Source organism: Anticarsia gemmatalis, chromosome 25 (genome assembly GCF_050436995.1).
Source record: "Anticarsia gemmatalis isolate Benzon Research Colony breed Stoneville strain chromosome 25, ilAntGemm2 primary, whole genome shotgun sequence".
Classification (NCBI taxonomy): domain Eukaryota; kingdom Metazoa; phylum Arthropoda; class Insecta; order Lepidoptera; family Erebidae; genus Anticarsia; species Anticarsia gemmatalis.
Genome location: NC_134769.1, coordinates 198,163 through 217,775, shown reverse-complemented (window position 1 = coordinate 217,775; position 19,613 = coordinate 198,163). Strand labels below are relative to the sequence as shown.

The following is a 19,613-nucleotide window of genomic DNA, read 5'->3' as shown; positions in this document are numbered from 1 at the left end:
CAAGGATATGAGTTCATCCGTCGTTTTCCTCAAAATGTAGCCGTTTCAGTACTATTGTTCCATGTTCATTGTAATTTTTTGTATCTCACTGGACCTTATTTGAAGCAGGGAAATAGTTATGTTTAAATTATTTGGCCATATATAGTTAATGTGGGCTGCCTCAGCATAAAAGGTAAATATATATCTGACGGTCGAAAATTCCTGTTAAGCAAAACTCACAATACAAATAGCTAACTTTAATTCAATACTTATATTGTGTCTTTACTTATTAATTAAAGGGACACATCATCACGAGCTTAGTTGCCTTATAAATCGTAAGATTGAAAACCAGCAACGTTAGAAGTGGTAATGGCTAGAAGGGATGCTAACCTAAGTTTATCGTTTGTGTTCCAAGTTCTGTTGTAAGTATATTGTAGCTCTTCTGCCACTGCACTTTACATTTTGGTTCAATAGAAAACGTGGTCATCTCGCCACTGACACAACTGCACTGGGTGTCGAATTAGGTACCGAAAATATTTATGGGATGGTGTACCTACATATAAATGAGTGTCTGAATCTAGTCAGTCTGGATCTGTCAGTCAGTCTCAGTCTATATTTGTACCAGGCTTAAAAGTCGTCTGGCTACTTTAGTATAATTAGTCTCTGTTTAGTTTGCAATCAAAGAACCATTATATTGTCCAAAGATAAGTTTAAGTACCGACTTACTTTTTTTTTCAAAGATACCTAATAAAAAGTGATCTCACATGGACATGACTAAATAATTCCCAGAATAAATATAATCTAGAACAGCTATGCGACATACCTGACAGTTATATTTGAGATTTTTCCTTGTTATTAATTAAAATAAGTATAGGTATTGTTATTGTGAAGCATTCCATTGTAGAATAACATAAGAGATAACGTAGCCACTGAAACTATTGAGAGGACTAATGGAATCAAATTAGCTGAAAATTTACGTGTTGGGTTTGTAAGGTTCGTACCAAGTCGCGTTTATTGGTTTCTACCTATCCCAATGGGAAAAGGCGTAATATTAAAATCCGTATCATCATATCCGTCATATCGTCATAGGTTTAAACCCTCAGCTTCTCGGTAGTGTAGTGTGGGCCTTAAACATTGCAACTCGAAAGCCGATATGACCGTCTATGTCAGGAAGTTCTATGGAAGGTCGTATAAGATACTAAACTGAAACATGCAGCAGATACTCTTCTACTTTCTTTCTTTCGTGTAAAATATACACTATACAACATTATACCAAAGCTATGTTCGTCGTCTGAAGGTCATTGACACGTAAGCAGACACTCAGCTGTCTATCCATTTATGGACGACTCACAACGTTTCTTATCTCACTGATAGTTTAATAGGTAAGCTATCAGTAACCTTAATGAGTTTTGAGTCCTTTCCTTGTACTTAACATAACATACATAATATATTATATTAATGTTTTATCATTGTTGTCTCCTGTTATAGGGTCACCTTTTTGGCATAGTTTCAATTTATAGGCTGGTATTGTTGGCTCTATAGAGGGCGGGAGTTGACTCAGTCCATTGATATAGATGGTGCTTGTAAGCTCGTTGCTATGGCGACTAGAAAACATAAAATTCCACATCCAGGTATTGGGTCTACAATACTTCTATTGTTTTATCATAATAATATTATTACGTCACATTCACCACTGTTTATCAAAAGAAATACGGCAGCAGCACCAGCTCAACTATTCTTCAAAGAAAAATTCAATACCATTTGTTTTAATAGAAAATCCAAGTAAAACATAATTTATGACCCGTAAACAACTTTTATATAATACGTGTCTTGTGTGATAAATCAAACGCAGGACACTCAAAGTAAAGGTAATTTTCGAGCACTATACAACTTGTATAGCGCATGTAATGTCAAGAAAAAGGTAGGAAAATATAGGTTTAAATAAAACACATAAATATAAGAATATTTATAATTTCTATAGGAAAATATTAGCATCTATGTATCACTATCTATTGCACGTAGGTACATAATGTACAAGTCTCGTGTAAGGACTCTGACAACAGACTTATCAATGTTTGTTTGTCAGCTCCATTATGTTACCTACTATGGTCACAGATTATTATTTTATATATAAGTGTTAAAAGTTTAATTAGTATTATGTACTAAACGTACGCGCCATTTAATTTTATGTGCCTGAATAAAGCGAGTCGCGTGCGTTGACAGAGAAACATAGAAGAGAAGTGTGGATCACAGAATTGATGGATGGAGACGTCGTTGCATCAAATATCTGTTATTTCACTCTTCGCCTGTTGTACAATAGCTCGTTGCTATATTCCGACACATAAAGTTAAACGGGGAGTACATTTCTTTACTTGCATTCTCATTGCAGTTCCTTTTTGTTGATTAACAAGACTTTGCTCATTGAAACCCACCTCGCCACAATAAACGAACACAGAGGTTTTGCTTCCTAAAAAATGTTATACAACAAAAAGTAATTGTACAATTAGACTGTAGGGTCTATAAAACAGTGTTTACACACCGGGAGTACTCTATCACTCATATACCTATATTGTCGCACGTGCACGTGTTTGCTAGACAATGGGTCTGACGAACGACCACGTGCGAATGCGATTGATTTCAAAGTACATTGTTTGTCGCTCTAATTAGTGCTTCAGCTTGCCACAAGGTACAAACAATTATATATAGTGGGGCGATCATAAGTGCTGAAATTACTTCCCAGTTTGCAAATACATTAAGTGAGATCTTATATGATAAAAGTCACCTTAGAATCCGAAGATTATTTTAGGGACTAGACTAAGAAGTCTACTTCTAGAATTTAATAGAAAGAGTTGCCTCTACGCAGACATAATTATACAATCATATATTTTACATACAGGTTGATTTTTTTTAAATATTATCAAATATATATAAAAATTATATTCTTACATTCTAATTATATACATGTAAAGATTTACGTCCATTTGTAGTTTCCATCAATAATGTAACTGAATATTTTTCCTTCCTTGTTTTTTCAACAATCATTAAAAGAGGCTCATGGTTCAAATATAATTTTGTAGTTCAATCGTTAACCGCGTTAATCATTTGGCGAATATCCGTGAGTTTCTTGTTAGCTATTCTCATAAGGTTCTACACTATTCGCGCTGGTGGTAGATGCAGTAATTGTAACGACTATCGCAAGTGCTAACAGTTGACCGAAATCATAGGTTATCCTTTCACGGAGTCTGGCCTCATTTACAAGGAAAAAGGAATTCCAGTGCCCCCTTTATATCTATTTTGTATTCTTTTATTACTTGTCTTTAAGCCGGTTGCCGCCCATTGCGAATAACTCTAGCGCTCACTAAGGATCGCCACCACAGAATAAATACTTCTATTTCGATTAACTTTCGAATAAAAATCAACCTGCAGTCGTGAATAGTACTAGATAGAAGTTAGAAGGAGATAAACTTGAAGCTACGTGTTTAGGCCAGATGGAAACTTGCTCATTGCGTTAATTATATCACTTATAATTACAGTAGGTACATTACACTACGCTACTATTGAAATTATCACTAAGAACCAAATACTGAAACGCCACTCAATTAACGATATAAATATCTTTCTGACTCTATAACTGTAAGTCTTGCTACACACATATTTGGTTCGGCATTAATCAGCCTAGGCGGGCGGCAAAGCCGAATATGTGTGAATGATCGAGAAAAATATCCCTCGACTTCGCCGCGCCTGAATGTTTGAACCGAATTGTGACGGTCGCACACAAAAAAATTGCTTCGAGTCGGTTTTGTTGCTCGATAGATACTGCAATTTGTGCGTCAGTCTTACATGTACTTAGAGACAGTGTAACGTCGTTTAAATTGAGTGGGGCTTCAATATTACGACACAAAGTTACATACATACATAATATTTATAATTATTTTTATATAAAAATACACATTTGCGACGATTTTCATAAGACTAATACGATTTAGGAATTATCTGTTACATATTATTTACTCTTTAATTACTTAAGTTAGATAAGAAGAAAGGTATTCAGAAAACCATAGTTTTTACTTAAATAATATTACTATAATACGTGCAACTATTAAGTTACGTGCGAGTTCGTGCACGTAACTTAGAACAGGTATACGCTAAATCTAGGCACTCGAAGAACTATAAACTTATTCTATGGAGTTTCTCACATTTCTTTCATATCACATCAGCGTAGAAAATAAAATAAAACAAAGTAATTTAAATAAAAAAATCTTTATTAGAATAAATAAAATATTAATAACAAAAAATTGTGTAAATGATATCGATACTAAAAATATAAAGCACACGATTTAGTTATAAATACTATTTGTAGGTGTATTCAGTAGATAAGAGCCGACGTAGGGCCAGTTTTACGACCTTTAGGTAAGTGTTGGATAACTTATCTGTCAGTTTGCCACTCGATCGGCTAACTGATACTTATACAGAAAGGTGTAACCTTCTATGAAACTAATAATATCCCTGTACTTATAGTTGTCAATATTTTTTATCACAAGTAAGAATAATAAAATTGCATTGATAAAATAAAAAGAACAACAACATAAACATCACGGTATTTCCTCTAGGGGTTCCGCTAGCAAACAATTCAAGCACATCTAACGTTTTTAGATATATGTATCTTAACCCGGCCAAAGAATCAAACCTGGAACTGACAACTGCTATTATCTACCGAACACACTTACACGTCACAATCAGCGCCAGATATAAAACAAAGAAACAATAATAAAACATACAGCTCACTCGTATATACCTACATTATGTACTACATTAGTCTAACTCTACTCGTTCATACAAAAATATCTCTCTCGCCTCGGTCCACTGTCCAGTGACGTCACAACACACTTATGTACTTGATAGTAAATAGTGCTTTATATAAGGCTGCTATTGGCTACGGAACTTAATGTATCGAATCACCAACATCTCCTAAAGTGACTCTAATTCCTTTAAAGTCAAAAAATTGTGTTCTAAAAAGTAATATTTAACAAAGTATCGGTGTTTTCAACCCCTTTGCCGTCCTCCAGTTTACAAAAGACTCCCTTAAGTTTAAGAGATGATAGTGACAAGAGACTAATAGATAGTAATGTACTTATTCGAAAATACTTAAGAAATTCACAGTCGACTAAAACTCTTACTAGTATTATTTTTTTTATTATTTCTCATGATCAAAATAAACCCAAGAACAAATTCTTTAATTTAAAAAATACTGCAAAATGTTTTAATCGAACTATGCAACTGACTTTCATAACCTTCTTAACACATTGCATTCACAAATAAGTACAAACAACACTAAACCTTATAACCACAAGATTAAGGAAGAAAATCCTATAAAAAAGTAGTGATATATATTACCTTCTTACACTGTATATAGGCCACTCAGATCACTAAACTTCGCTCTTCAGTACATAGGTTCATACACACATGTGATGATTATGATTGGTTAATACACGCACCGAATAAAGCACTATAAGTTATAAAGATTAGAAAAAGGATATAAAGAGAAAAATACCCTATAGAAGTTACATAAGTTACGCGATTTATAAGTAAGTTATATTTTTTGTTTGTTAAGAAAGTAGGGTAAAACTATTTTTATTTTTTTTTCTTAAGTTATTTTGATTGAAAATGTCTGGTAATGTATGTTGTTTTCTTCTTGCGAACACTATTTACAATATTTTTCATATTTTGTTGCATTCATAGTTTTCAATTAATTTCAAAAAAGTCTATTTAAGGCTAACTTTTATTGCTATTGTTACAGCCTTCCACTAATTCTATTTTACCGTCAATAGATTTATTTTTCAATTAATAAAGGCTGGTAACCCTATTCACTAGTGTTCTGCTTCTACTTAAGAAATTCACAGTCGACTAAAACTCTTACTGCTATTATACTTTATTTTATAAATTATTTCTCATGATCAAAATAATCCCAAGAACAAAATCTTTAATTTAAAAAAACTGCAGAATGTATTAATCGAATTGTACAACTGACTTTCAGAACCTTCTTAAGCATTCACAAATAAGTACAAACGACACTAAACCTTATGACTCCTACATTAAGGAAGAAAATCCTATAAAATAGAAGTGATATATATTACCTTCTTACAATGTATATAGGCCACTCAGATCACTAAACTTCGCTCTTCAGTACATAGTACATAGGTTCATACACACATGTGATAATTATGATTGGTTAATACACGCACCAAATAAAGCACTATAAGTATTAAAGATTAGAAAAGGGATATAAAGAGAAAAATACCCTATAGAAGTTACATAAGTTACGCGATTTATAAGTAAGTTTTTTTTATGTTAAGAAAGTAGGGTAAAACTATATTTTTTTCTTAAGTTATTTTGATTGAAAATGTCTGGTAATGTATGTTGTTTTCTTCTTGCGAACACTATTTACAATATTTTTCATATTTTGTTGCATTCATGATTTTCAATTAATTTCAAAAAAGTCTATTTAAGGCTAACTTTTATTGCTATTGTTACAGCCTTCCACCAATTCTATTTTACCGTCAATAGATTTATTTTTCAATTAATAAAGGCTGGTAACCCTATGCACTAGTGTTGCCAAGCTCTAAAATATTAAATACCTCTACAAACTCTATAAAAAGTGTGTTAAAATCACATTACACTCTTAATATTAAAGTTCTAAAGAGACAAACTACCGTGTTAGCTAGATTACTATCATTATCGGTACAGTCAAAGACAGGGACCTACAACTAACTACGTATAAAGCACTATAATGGCACTTACTTGATCTGATCACACGATATCACTATACAATAGTTGTAATGTTAACACATATTCGTTGTACATAAACTAAAGTAAATAAACCTTTAAGTTAATTATTTGTTAAATTAATGTACAATTTAAAGGCTAAGTTTAACACGTTATAAATAAGTATCAGATAATTTATCTGCTAGGTAAAGTAACGGCATATGTGTGATAAAAATAATAATAAATTTAACCCATTAATGTCCCACTGCTGGGCAAGGGTCTCCTCCCGTAATGAGGAAGGGGTAAGCCCTTGAGTCCACCACGCTGGCCAAGTGCGGGTTGGGGACTTCGCGTACCTTCAAGAACTGTTCTAAAGAACTCTCAGGCATGGCAGGCTGAAGGTTGCATAACGATTTCCTACATCGTTGGAACAAGTGATATTATTTTTGAAGCACATAATATTTAACTTCGAAACGTCACTGGCCTCGGGTTCGAACCGTCGACCACTTCCATTGTGTGGGAGGTGCCAATTTATACAATTCGGCTATCACTGCTCTATGTATGAAAACGAATGCCAAAAGACATATCATAAGTTATCTGGTAGATATTTCCAAGTGGAAAAACAGGGCCTTAAACAAACTTTATTTTGGGATATCCCATTTTAAGACATACATACTACATACATACTAGGGTTGTAAAAGTGTATATATATGTAATAGTATATAGAGGAAGAGGTAGGGATCATAAGCTGCGATATCAATACTGTCTACAAGACTTTGTTTCAATATAAATATAAGAGCAGCCACACACACACTTCATTTAAACTTTAATTTATAAACAAACTTAAAATAATATTAGTGCAAATAACGAATTTCATACTGGAGAAAAAAAAAATTTTTTTGGAATACAATATCTCACATGAAATCTAATGTTACAAATTCTGTGCTCATAGTTTTATGTTCAAACAGCACATGCAACAAGAATCCGTAGATCAAATCATATTTGCTTCGAGCTCAAAATAACAAATGTCCTATTATATAGAGGTATATACATCGAAACCATGGCAAAGGAGGTGCCCTACGGTTAAAATAACGAAAATATGTGGCTACTCTCACAACCAAGGAGGGGATAGGTATTTTGTTCATCTCATAACTATAATAAACTTTATTTACCTCCGGTTTCTGAGGTACATTTAACGGCAGTTTATCTATTCAATAGCGTTAAAAACCATACAAAAAACGCTATTAAATAGATAAACTACCGCTAAATGTACTCAGAAACCGGGGGTTAGTCAATTACTTAGTTAAGTTTTATTGCTGCCAAACTTATACGATACCATACACAAATGTTATTTATAGTTATGAAACAAACAAATATAATAACATTATTGTCTGTTACATTGTAAAGAGCTACCGGAATCACTAACTTGGTACTATAAAGTACCGCTACGTACCACTTTGTACAAAGTACTATTTGGTACCATTCAGACAAAGTATCAAATTATCGACTACAATTTTACACCGGAGAATATGACTACATTAAAAAGTACAATAAAATTTTAGTATATAAATAAGTAAATAAGAACTTAACCACATACAAACAGTTGGGAAGATCATTGCTATGACATCACGTTACATATACATAATACATAATTATTGTATATAAATAAATACACACAAACGGCACATAGTTAAAGTTAAACTTATATGTATGTATTACGTCATCAGTATGACGTAAGTATGACGTCACTATTAGATACATACCTTTTATTATAACGATGCATGTGCGCATGGTATATGACTGTTTTCGATAGAGTGTAGTTTATTGGAGTTTAATTTTGACCCATGACTGTCCCACTGCTGGGCAAGGTTCTCCTTCCGCACGAAGGCGGAGTTTAATTGCATGATATCATAAATAACAGTGTTCAATTATTAAAAATAATCCTATATATTGTTGAAACACGAAAAAAGTTTTGTATTAATTTTGTAGTGATACTAAAGTTGAAAGTTACTTCAGTATTTGGAAGAATCCATAATATAGATTTTCTAGGCAATATTGTATTGTATAGTCTAATGTAACTACACTGTAAGAAATACAGTCTGAACAATATACTTAAATGAATCAACATATCAACAACAGCTATTATTACTTATTGCTCTATCCACCCTCTTACTTACTCGTCCACAACAATCAGACAAACAAGATTACTACAGCTGTCTCATTCTTGCATTATAAATAAACTCGCCTCATCTAATATTTAAGTGATATTATGTACTTTTTTTTTTAATCATATACACTTCGTTCTGTTTTGTATAGCAATTGAACTGATTCCCGGTTAAAAGTCGTAAAGCCAAAATATCAATGGCTTTTTAGCGATTTGAACTTTGACATTACATAAATCGCTCGTCGATCATGAATCATGCAGTAAGGTTAGTTATATGTTGCAATAATCAAGTTTGCCTGAACCTTATGGACCAACAGTACAGTGTATATGGTGTATCTGACCGTCTGGCGAGTGGCGGCGGTTAGATCTGGTACCAGGGCGAGCGGCGCACCCAGCGCAGGCGGTAGCCGCCCTGCTCCGTGCGGATCTTGATGCTGGCGCCCTCCGCCGCCTTCACCGTCTCCTTCACCTGCACACCAGAGACAAACCTTATAAACACGAGTTTAAATAACAAATTAAACCAATTAATGTCCCCCCGAAATGGGTTGGAGACCTATCAGCATGCATCTTCTAATCTAGCATACAATGTCAGTAGCGACCCTTATTATTTTCACAACCTTACGGGCATTGACGAGATTCAAAAACTTTGGGCTAGCACCAGATATCATAGTGCTTGAGAGTGAAAAACTCTCATGCTTTTGCGAAAAAAAACGATTTGAGAAGTTGTCTCTGAGCTCAGTATACCAAAATATTTAGAGATATAATTCAACTTACACTCTGCATCAAGTTTTGTGCGTTGCCGACCAACATCTCAGTGGCCTCCTGGTCCTCTTCGCTACCTGTAAACAGAACAAACAAATACATTAACACAAATCTAGTAAACAAGAATAACAGTCGCATTACACATTATGTAGCGTGTTAGTGTCGAATAAAACCACAGGCAACAAATACTAGAAGTTGTATATTTTAAATATTCAACTTCTAGTATTTGTTGTACACACGAAAATCGATGATATTTAGAACTTGTTGAAATCAATTTCATATCTCTTTAAATAATTTGACTAAGAATTAAAATAAACAAATTCTGTACTCAATTTAATATTTTAACAAATATCTTACGAGGTCAGAAAAATGTGAGCCATACTATGCAACCCTAATCTCTACAGTCGATTCTGTCGAGTATCGAGAGTTTAACATTTAAAATGTACCACGTAATTAGAGCTAGAGGCGTTAATAAAATTTTCATACAAATTTCTCTACACATAGTCGGTTGTCGATAGTGGATAGGCGTTAGGGCATCACGATACTGATTATAAAACTATGCCAAATTGCTAAGTATGGATTATATGGACATTCCGTAGTGTCTTGACATGCGACGTACCACCATACCGTACGACGTAGTACCATTCACCTCAAATATTAGTATACAAATGTACCATGAGACTTATACATATACGTATATAATGAGCAGTGAACATAATGAGTGTATACAGTGCAGTTATGTTCAATAGATATGTTTGATAGATACCTTTGTAGTCCGGCATGCCGACTGTTAGCGCGAGAAGCAGCGTTAAATATAAAGCAATTCATAAGTAAATATAACTATATGTTAAGAAAATATAGTATGAAGCAAGGCAAATAAATAATATCGCACTAATAATACAATAGTCAAATGTCACTCAAAATACAACTTTTATCAGAATCGACGAAAAATTTGTTTATTAAGTACAAATGAAAAAATGAAATAGATGAGATAATTTAGTTACTATTAAATAAAAAAAATACGGTATGGTTATAATGTTAAGTCTAATTGTAGTTGTGTCGATGTGTTTTGAGTTACAACACTATTGTATTATTAGAGCGACATGTTAAATAAATAAGGATTTTTTATTATCTCAGTAGCTGGGCACGAGTCTCTTCAAGTAAGGGTTAGACCCTTAAGTGTGAATAATAAGCTGACAAATAATGCAGCATTATAAAGACCATATTTAAAATTGTCATAGTCATTATTAGAAAAAAAAATGTGTAGTAAATAGTAGAATAAAGAATAAATTTGCTTATAAAAAGCATTATTTCCAAATACGTTGCGTGAATTACATAAATGCAGAAAGCTAGACAGTTATATAGTAAATAGTGATAGGTGTAGTGGTTTCTAAGGTATTGTTTTAATTTACCTTGAGCACCAAGCATGGTCGCCTTGACGGTGGACAGTATCTTGAGCTGAGTGCCGATCGTCGGGATTCGCTCGCATACTTGCAGCAGATTCTGAAAACAAAGCATTTAAATTAGATAATGTAGAGACTCAACTACATATAGTAATGCGAGACTGATTAAGACACGCAGATATTTGTGAATTAGCTATAGTAAAAAATAATTATGAAGTGTTTTATTATTGTTTATGTATAAGTTACATTTCACTTTCTACGTCTTAAAAATGCCTTAGGAGTAAAGTCAATCTGAAAACGGCATCATAGGATAAGTCGTAATTTAATGCTATTGTAAGAAATCTAAAGAACCATTATTCAGCACTAAGATAGTCTTATATCGACGTTTTACAACCAAGTGGTTTAGAGCTCACCGCCTCTTTAATCGGTGAGTAGGCTGTTACAGGCTTGTGAGTCTTTCACAGTCCAGGGAATTTATCAACAAAGTCATCGCTTAACTTAAATCAATGACAATTATTGATTGAGTTTCATCTTATAATTTTGTTGATATTCTAAACACGGTGTTGTTGTGTAGAGGTAATTATTAGTGTATATACGTACAGTTCTAATTCTCTTGTCGGTGCACTCGAGCGCCAGTTTCTTGGCGAGGCGCGTCACCTCCTCCGACGCCTCCGCGATCGCCTTCGCCGTCGCTATCAACTCACGCTTACTACCTGCAATGTGAATACGATACATGTTTAATATATATCTATAATAATGTGTATTGATTCGGCTGTGATCGAATATTTCATGCTTTTGAGTGCAAAGGGATGATAAACAACTATTATTGAACAGTGCTTTTCTATGATAAAAGTATATGGCACAAAACAAGTAAAATTAAACTAAAATTTTAAACCAGCATAAATAAGGATATAAATGTCTAATCTAGTATCACTTACAAAATTCGTAGTTTCTTCAATTACGTTTAATTTATTTTACTTTGTTATTATTATTTTAAATTTCCTTAAAAAAGACTCAATATTATGTGTATGTTTTATGAAAAAGAACTCAATTTTATCAAGATGTACTCATGCACGTATTTGTATTTAATCACGGAAATCATTAAGTATACGGTTGTATACGCAACGCGGAACACTCATATGAAGCTGCGATAATTTGCAATAAATACAAAGCTATATCGTCTATTATATACATATATGTACATAGAGGGCTGCAACTTACCGCTCAGGTTCATAGCGACCTCTGTCCGGGAGCGATGCGAGAGACATATACAGTGAATACACATACTATGTTATGAGTGAAACAGGTGAGCGCATACTAACACAGTATTAGACAGTAAAACTATTAGGTAAAATATTTGTTGTAATTTTAACATTCATATTATAAGGCAATTATCTTTTTTAATCACATTACTCATGTTCTATATATATTTTTATTTAATAGGACAGAACATAAAACATAAAGTTACAAGTAAAAGGCCAGGCTTGATTGATTATAAAACAATCGTGTTATAAAATTTAATGCTGCACTATGGCATATAGCAGCAAAGATATAAAAAAAATAGCGTTCCCAACCAAAAGGCTCTTCAGACAATTAATTTGTTATATCTATTATATGATATATGTGTTTATAATACTATTATTGTGTAGTATGCGCTCGACTATATACATATAAATGTGTTAGCATGAACGTAGAACAGTGCACACAGACAGCATACTTACACAGCTTATATCGTAGCAAGCTATACAGTTCGTAATATATCAATATTTCATATGGCTTTTGGATGATATAAGTACAATATTATACACACAATTCAATCATTATGTATCTTACTTTGATCTGTTGGTATTCTTTTAAATAGTGGTTACTTCATTATTTAAGAATATACTTTAACACAAGGGTGGAAAGAGCTACTTTAAAAAAAAGCATTATTATTTTTTATTTATCCGATCATTTTAAGCATAATCGAAGACCCGGTGCTTTTCATATAAACAGCCGCGTACATTACACCGTCCACATATTTTGTGTGAGCTGGTTGACCATTTTGTTTGCAGACTCTATTAAGTATTTAATTAAAATAATACCAACAAATTACAATAATCCATGATTATTATGCAAACAGCGTTAAGCACAAGATGTACATACCCTTAGAGTCCGAGCGCACGAGCTCGGAGAGTCGTGCCATGAGTATGGCCATGCGCTTGGCGGCCGCGATGATCTCGTTGTCCTTCGACGACCACTCGCGGACTGCCTTGTGCAGGTTGTGTGCCGCCACCTGGAGATTACATACAAGTATTTAGTTGTATTATAGAGATTTATTACTTTCATAAAGACACTTTACTTGATTTCATACTATTATATATAGTTTTGTGCAAGAGCTGCACCAATGCCTGGATTTTCATGTCTTCGAATGTTACGGTGATTTAGTTATGGATAGGAACAGCGTATACATAATAATAAGGAATTGAAAATGATATTTAATTTGTGCTTCATAAAACATTTGTTCCTTGTAGGAATAGAACTAACAACTGTACACGTCGTTTGTAAAGTGGTGACTACTTTCAGTTATCACTTTTGCTTGCATTAAGGCACTTTTACTATCAAATTGTTTAAGACTTACCAAGATAGGATGGCTGGGGTGAGGTTGTCTTCTGAAGATATCCTCTCCCTCATCATCAGTGTCAGCGGGCGGCGGCGGGCGGGGCGGGGGGGCGGCGCCCTGTGGTGGCGGGGGGCGGGGAGGTGCCGCGGTGTCAGTCACGTGCAGGCGCCGCAGCGCGTCCGGTAGTGCGGGGGGCGGGGGCGGGGGCGCGTACTGACCGCTTAGAGCGGCCTCTACTTCACCCGCCGCGCTGATGATCTGCGAGGAGGGACAAAAAACACATTAATATTTATGCACATAATTTGTCACATTGCATTGTACGTGCACGTAATAATCGTGTTCAGATACGTGATCGACGTACAAAAAGTTACAAGATTTCAAAATGAGTAGTATATTGTTATTTAGCACATAATGTAAACGTATGTTTATGCTATATTACCTCAGCATTAGCGGCCCTCCATGCGGCGGCCTGTCCCCTGTCCCCGAGCGCCACGGCCTTGGCGCGGTGCACGGCGGGCGCGATGGCCGCCTGCAGGCGCTGCTGAGCTGAACTCAAGGAGCGGGCGAACTCTGCGTCTTCTGTGTTGTCACGCTCGGCTCCTCCCACTAGCAGCACGCGGTTCGCGAGCCTGCACATAACATAGAATATAAATGAGTTGGAGTTTAAACAGGCAAATTACAACTTCAAGTAATAATTAACACAATTACAAAACTCTCAAAGCAAAAATTGACACCGTGCCAATTCACATATATTTCATATACACTCCGTTCACATACACTCCGTTCACATACAAACGTATATTTATCAGCTCCCACAAAAACCTAATTAATCGAAATCATACATAGCGCGCGTTATAGTATTTAATATTACCTGGCAATAGCCGATGTATTGTCCACCATTTTCTGCGAGTCATTATTGCGAATGGCATCTTCGCACAGGTACGTATGCTTTTGCATCAATTCACCTGAAACATACAATAAATACCAACACTCAGTTACTTCACTAATCACCAAGTAAGTTATTTTACAACGAGGATAACTTACCGGCAGTTCTAACAAAGTCTAGCGGGTCAACAGCCTGGTCGCACAGATCTCTGACACGCAGTACCGCGTCCGCATACTGAGTCTTCAAGTTGTTGAAGTGCTCCTCCGCAACCTACATATTGCAAATCATTTAGTGGAAATTTCTAAATCACAATATATAACTTTTTTCAAAACAAATTTGTACTCAATTAAACAATACAGGTACAAAATAGTATGCTTACCTTACTGTCAGGGTTGTATAGACGGATCTTGCCAGCTGCGATTAGTTGTGGTGATAGCTTCTCAACCTAGAAGAGACAAGCAATTTTTGACTTCATTTTTATCAGTTACTTCGGCCGCCATTGCTGCTTATAAATTGTAGTTCTATCAATATATAATAATTATAATAAAATAAAGAAAGTTAAGTCTCGGTACAGCGTAAAAAATGAATTTTAGATCTCTCACCAATCATTCGGATCTACTCTTAGGAATTCAGTAGAAACAAAATGTCTATACATTTACCACTAGTAGGTGTCGTAGTAATCCGGAGTCTAACTATCTCCATGCTAACAGATGGATTTTTGCATTCATAATATCGGTATGGAAGTATTGATTTTCAAGGTGAGAGAAGCGAACGCTTACAACTCGAAAGTAACTAGCGTATATACCTGTTGTGCATTATGTAACAGTTGATCCGCAAGTCTCTTGTTGTGTCCGGTGCCGGCCGCCACCACGTTGGCAGCACCCACGGCGCGGGCACTGAAGGCCTGCAGTGCTGCTGCTCGGTCGTGGAAGTTGCTCTCGCGACCTGGGGTACCTGCAGGTATTGACAAGAGTTACTTAATATGTACAGGTATTGTTTATTTTAAACAGCAGTTCTATAAGTTTGTGTTTTGGTGTATTGCGCGATATAAACCACCGCATGCCTTGTAATAGAGATGTAGCATTCTTACACACCTTCATACATTTCTTAACCTCTTACTGTGAACCAGTTTCCTTGGTCTTCTTATTAGTAAAGAATAAACAACTTGTGTCTATCAACACCAGTCATAATTTTGCCTTTATAAATCAACAAAAATATTATACTGTGCACGGAATCGACCATTTTCGGCGCCTTTTTCGAAACCTTGCAAATCACCTAACGAAGTGAATCTACACTAAAGGTAGCATTAGTATTTAAACTAGACTAGTAATATTACCGGGCGGCGCGTTGACGGCGTCAGTGAAGTGCCTGAGCGGCGCGGCCACGTCGATGAACTCCTCCACCACGCGGTTCACCACCGCGCGCTCCGTGGCGCGCTTCAGCTCGTGCAGCTTGTCGGTCAGCTCCCTGAGAGAAAACAACATCATAAACTCAATATGATAATAACCCTATTACTACTTTCTCCGTGACGCAGTAGTTTAGGTCGCCATGCCGCTACCATTGCGTCGGGTGGCCGTGAGTTCGATTCCCACACGAAACAATCGATTTGTGCGATCCACATATAATTTTTTTGGGTCTGGTATTTTGTGTCTGTTGTTTGTATGTTTGTAAAAACGCGACACAAAAGCAATTCATAGTGCGGGAGTTGTGTTATCATTCCTATAAGCTTGCTTTGCTTCATTTCATACACTTTCTCATAAAAAACTGTCGATTACAAGTAATACACCCCTGACGATTTAGAAAGACGTTACCAATATGATATTGTCTTTAAGTTACATACCTAGTAACAGCGCGCGCCTCTTCACTGTCACCCTTGCCACTGGCGCACAAGTCAGCCAACTTGTCGGACAAGCGCTGCACTTCTGAACACAGCTGCATGATCTCCGCTTTCTCACGTCCTTGAAGTCCGTCTGCGATCTATGGACAGTGATGAATAATTAACAAAATTTATATTAACATCAGTCATCGTAGAATACTGTTTAATATTTATTTTTTTCATATTTCTTCAAGTAGTATTTACCCTCTGTCCTTGTGACACGATGCTGTTAATGGCCTTCTGTCCTTCGATCCTGGTAGCTGGGTCACAGCCTGGATGCAACAACCATTTGTGTGCTGTCTCCAACCTAGATAGAATATAAATTATAAATTCCGTTACTCTAGGTCAACATAAACGATTTACAAATGTCTAGCGGACACTTTTATCTTTCATTAATTCTATCTATAAACATTGAACACTGAATTTTAGTCTACTATGTTATAGACCAATATATCTGTATATTACCTGGCCTGCATGGTCTTGCCGCCCTGCTTCTCCGCGGCCCTCACTCCCTCGTTCACGATGGAGTCCAGCTCCTTGATCTGCGAACGCAGGTCTGACGCCAGGTTCAGTGCCTGGATGATAAACAATCAACGTCTTAGCAAATACATCTCTCAATTCTATTGAAAAATGGATTTTCTATTTATTCTACCTACATGCATAGTAATCAAAAAGTAAATAAATAATCTTTTCACTTAAAACATTATCGTTACTGTGTTTTGAAAGTTGGTTCATTGACCCGTAATTTTTTATAATTTCCGTGATCATGCATTATTTACTGGTTATTTTTCTTGAGGTCTCCGCTAAGTCGCACTATCGTGTCGTGTAAAATATTTGTCAACAATAAATGTAATTATATTTCCATGGAATTTGGACAGTAAAGGTCTTCCTCCATCCTTCAGAGCTATTTTAACGTAGATTCGTTCTCTTTAAATGCACCATTCTACGATATAATACATGCAAAAGTCACACGCATGCGTTTCAATAGTGTCTGATATACCTACAGTGAAATGTAGTCCGAATCCTGGCTTGCACTGTGCACGGCGGTCAAGGAAACAAAGTGTGAGTTAATTTAACAAGCGTGGATTAACTCTACATGGAAAGACGTACAATTATGTTAGTATGTTAATCTTAATAATGATTCTGTACACTGTACAGTCACAAGCAAAAAAACGTGTATTTCAACCAAATAACAAAACAAGTGGTGTACAAATTTTTGCTCATGACTGTACTTCTTTATAATACAACTTTTGAACACCAATATATAAGTTAAAAATAGTTATATACAACATTGTGATAGATGAGTTATTAGTAGAAACATGACATGAAATATATTTTCAATGAATATGTAAGTAAAATAAATAGTGTACCTTAGCTTCTCTGCCATGTCCGTATTGTCGCTCATCACACAGTTGATCAGCGTTTATACCACCCGATCTGATCACAAACACAAAAAGGCAATTAGAATCTACATAATGACTAAAGTTTACAATTAATACAATGTTTATAATAGAATAACCCACGTTCAAAGACCACTTGCTGCCAACAAACCTACTTAGTAGGTTTTCTGAACACACTCTGAGAGTTGCTGGCAACCATTGCATTGCTGAATGGCGGCCATGGAATGGGCGAAGGTCTCAAGGAAGGCCTGCAACTAGATGGTCGGACGACATTGTTAAATGTGTAGGGCCGAAATGGATGAGACAAGCGGAGGACCGTATAAAGTGGCGTGCTGAGGGGGAGGCCTATACTCAACAGTGGGTGGATACGGGCTGATTAGATAGATAGATAGATTGCATTAAACTCTTACCAGTTGCAATAGAATAATGTTGTAGGTTAAAATTGGGCAAGTCTAAAAATAGTCTCCACTAAAAGTCACTTTATCATTGCCTAAAAGACACACAATTTATTATAATTTGTATGATTTTTCAATAAATTTTGCGTTTTTTTTAGTATAATAATTTCTTTGTAAAGAGTGTCGTGTTATGTGTTTGGAGGTTGTTCGCGATACTGCAGTGAGAGCGTGTTTACATTAAAGCGTCTGGTTTACGTCGCGATATCTATACTTGTTCCGGTGCATGCTCATTAATCGTTAACGCTTTGGAAAATATTATCAGTTTCAGTGTAAATTATAGTTATTCTTTGGTATCTATAATATAAAATGTTGGTATAGAAAAAGCAAAGAAGTTTCAATATTAAATATTAGGTATACAAAAAATACATAGATCTCTTCGTGTCTTCTTCGCGTCTATTTTTCCATGACGCAAAAACGCATTTAGCGTTTTAACCATATCCGAAAATCTGTCTATATAAATAAAAATTGCACTGAAGCATTCAATGTAGTAGTTTTTTAGTAGTCCCGCAGCATTTTCTCATACTAGGTATCGAACACATTTTTAATTGACTAAGTTAATTAAAATGACGTAGTCACCGTGCGATCCTGCGCGCACTATCAGCACTGTGCGGCGCCAGGTGCTCGGCGGCGCGCTGCGCTGATGTTAACACTCCGCGGAGAGCGCGCTCGCCTGGCGTGTTGCGCTGAGCCTCACTGTCCTGAGGTAAACAGACAACAACAATTACGTACACCAATATACTACTAGTAGAACACCAATTACATTTTGAACAAGTGAGTTGATTCATCGATTTACTTAAGCCTACCCAAGTAAGAAATATAAGACTCAATATACCTATACCACTTATTTAAAAAAATAAAAAAAAATATTTAAGCCATCAATATACAAAGCTTTTGTAAATTAAAATATTATGCTTTAGAATATATACTAACATTAAGGAACTCGTGCGCGGCGCCCATCTTGCCGTGTATCTGTGCCTGCAGCGCCTTGAGCACCGCCACGTTGTCCTTCTCGCCGCCGTCCTCCACGTACGACGTCAACTGTAGCACGCTGCCAACATACATCACATATTACTTTCATATATTAAGTATTACTAGAGAAGACGAATACATTATATGTAAACTAATAGGTAAAATTTTATAGAAAAAATTCTAAGTAGTTCGAAATCTTAATTTACCGAATTATCTCATGAATTTCATCTGCCATCCTCTGTGCTAAATAATTTCTGTTCTCAGCTGCCTCTTCCATACCCTTACCACCTGAAACAAAAGATAAAATGATAACGTTAAACTCTTATCATGAAAATTATATCGTATTACTATATGT

At 35.5% G+C, this 19,613-nt stretch overlaps 1 protein-coding gene across 1 annotated transcript in view; it reads right to left on the bottom strand.

Annotated features, from left to right (window-relative positions):
- Positions 1-4,220: 4,220 nt before the first annotated feature.
- Vinc (vinculin) overlaps positions 4,221-19,613 on the bottom strand; it is a 36,668-nt gene continuing 21,275 nt past the window's right edge. The window contains exons 7-25 of the mRNA XM_076130856.1: positions 19,465-19,546; positions 19,220-19,337; positions 18,866-18,987; positions 17,805-17,871; positions 16,900-17,009; positions 16,639-16,741; positions 16,399-16,535; positions 15,895-16,025; positions 15,364-15,512; positions 14,938-15,003; positions 14,717-14,828; positions 14,544-14,637; positions 14,112-14,301; positions 13,691-13,930; positions 13,216-13,345; positions 11,671-11,783; positions 11,080-11,170; positions 9,680-9,744; positions 4,221-9,374 (exon numbers count right to left, since the gene is read on the bottom strand). Coding sequence (XP_075986971.1) covers positions 9,267-9,374; positions 9,680-9,744; positions 11,080-11,170; positions 11,671-11,783; positions 13,216-13,345; positions 13,691-13,930; positions 14,112-14,301; positions 14,544-14,637; positions 14,717-14,828; positions 14,938-15,003; positions 15,364-15,512; positions 15,895-16,025; positions 16,399-16,535; positions 16,639-16,741; positions 16,900-17,009; positions 17,805-17,871; positions 18,866-18,987; positions 19,220-19,337; positions 19,465-19,546 — 2,228 coding nt within the window. The 3' untranslated portion in view covers positions 4,221-9,266. The remainder of the gene's footprint in view (positions 9,375-9,679; positions 9,745-11,079; positions 11,171-11,670; positions 11,784-13,215; positions 13,346-13,690; positions 13,931-14,111; positions 14,302-14,543; positions 14,638-14,716; positions 14,829-14,937; positions 15,004-15,363; positions 15,513-15,894; positions 16,026-16,398; positions 16,536-16,638; positions 16,742-16,899; positions 17,010-17,804; positions 17,872-18,865; positions 18,988-19,219; positions 19,338-19,464; positions 19,547-19,613) is intronic.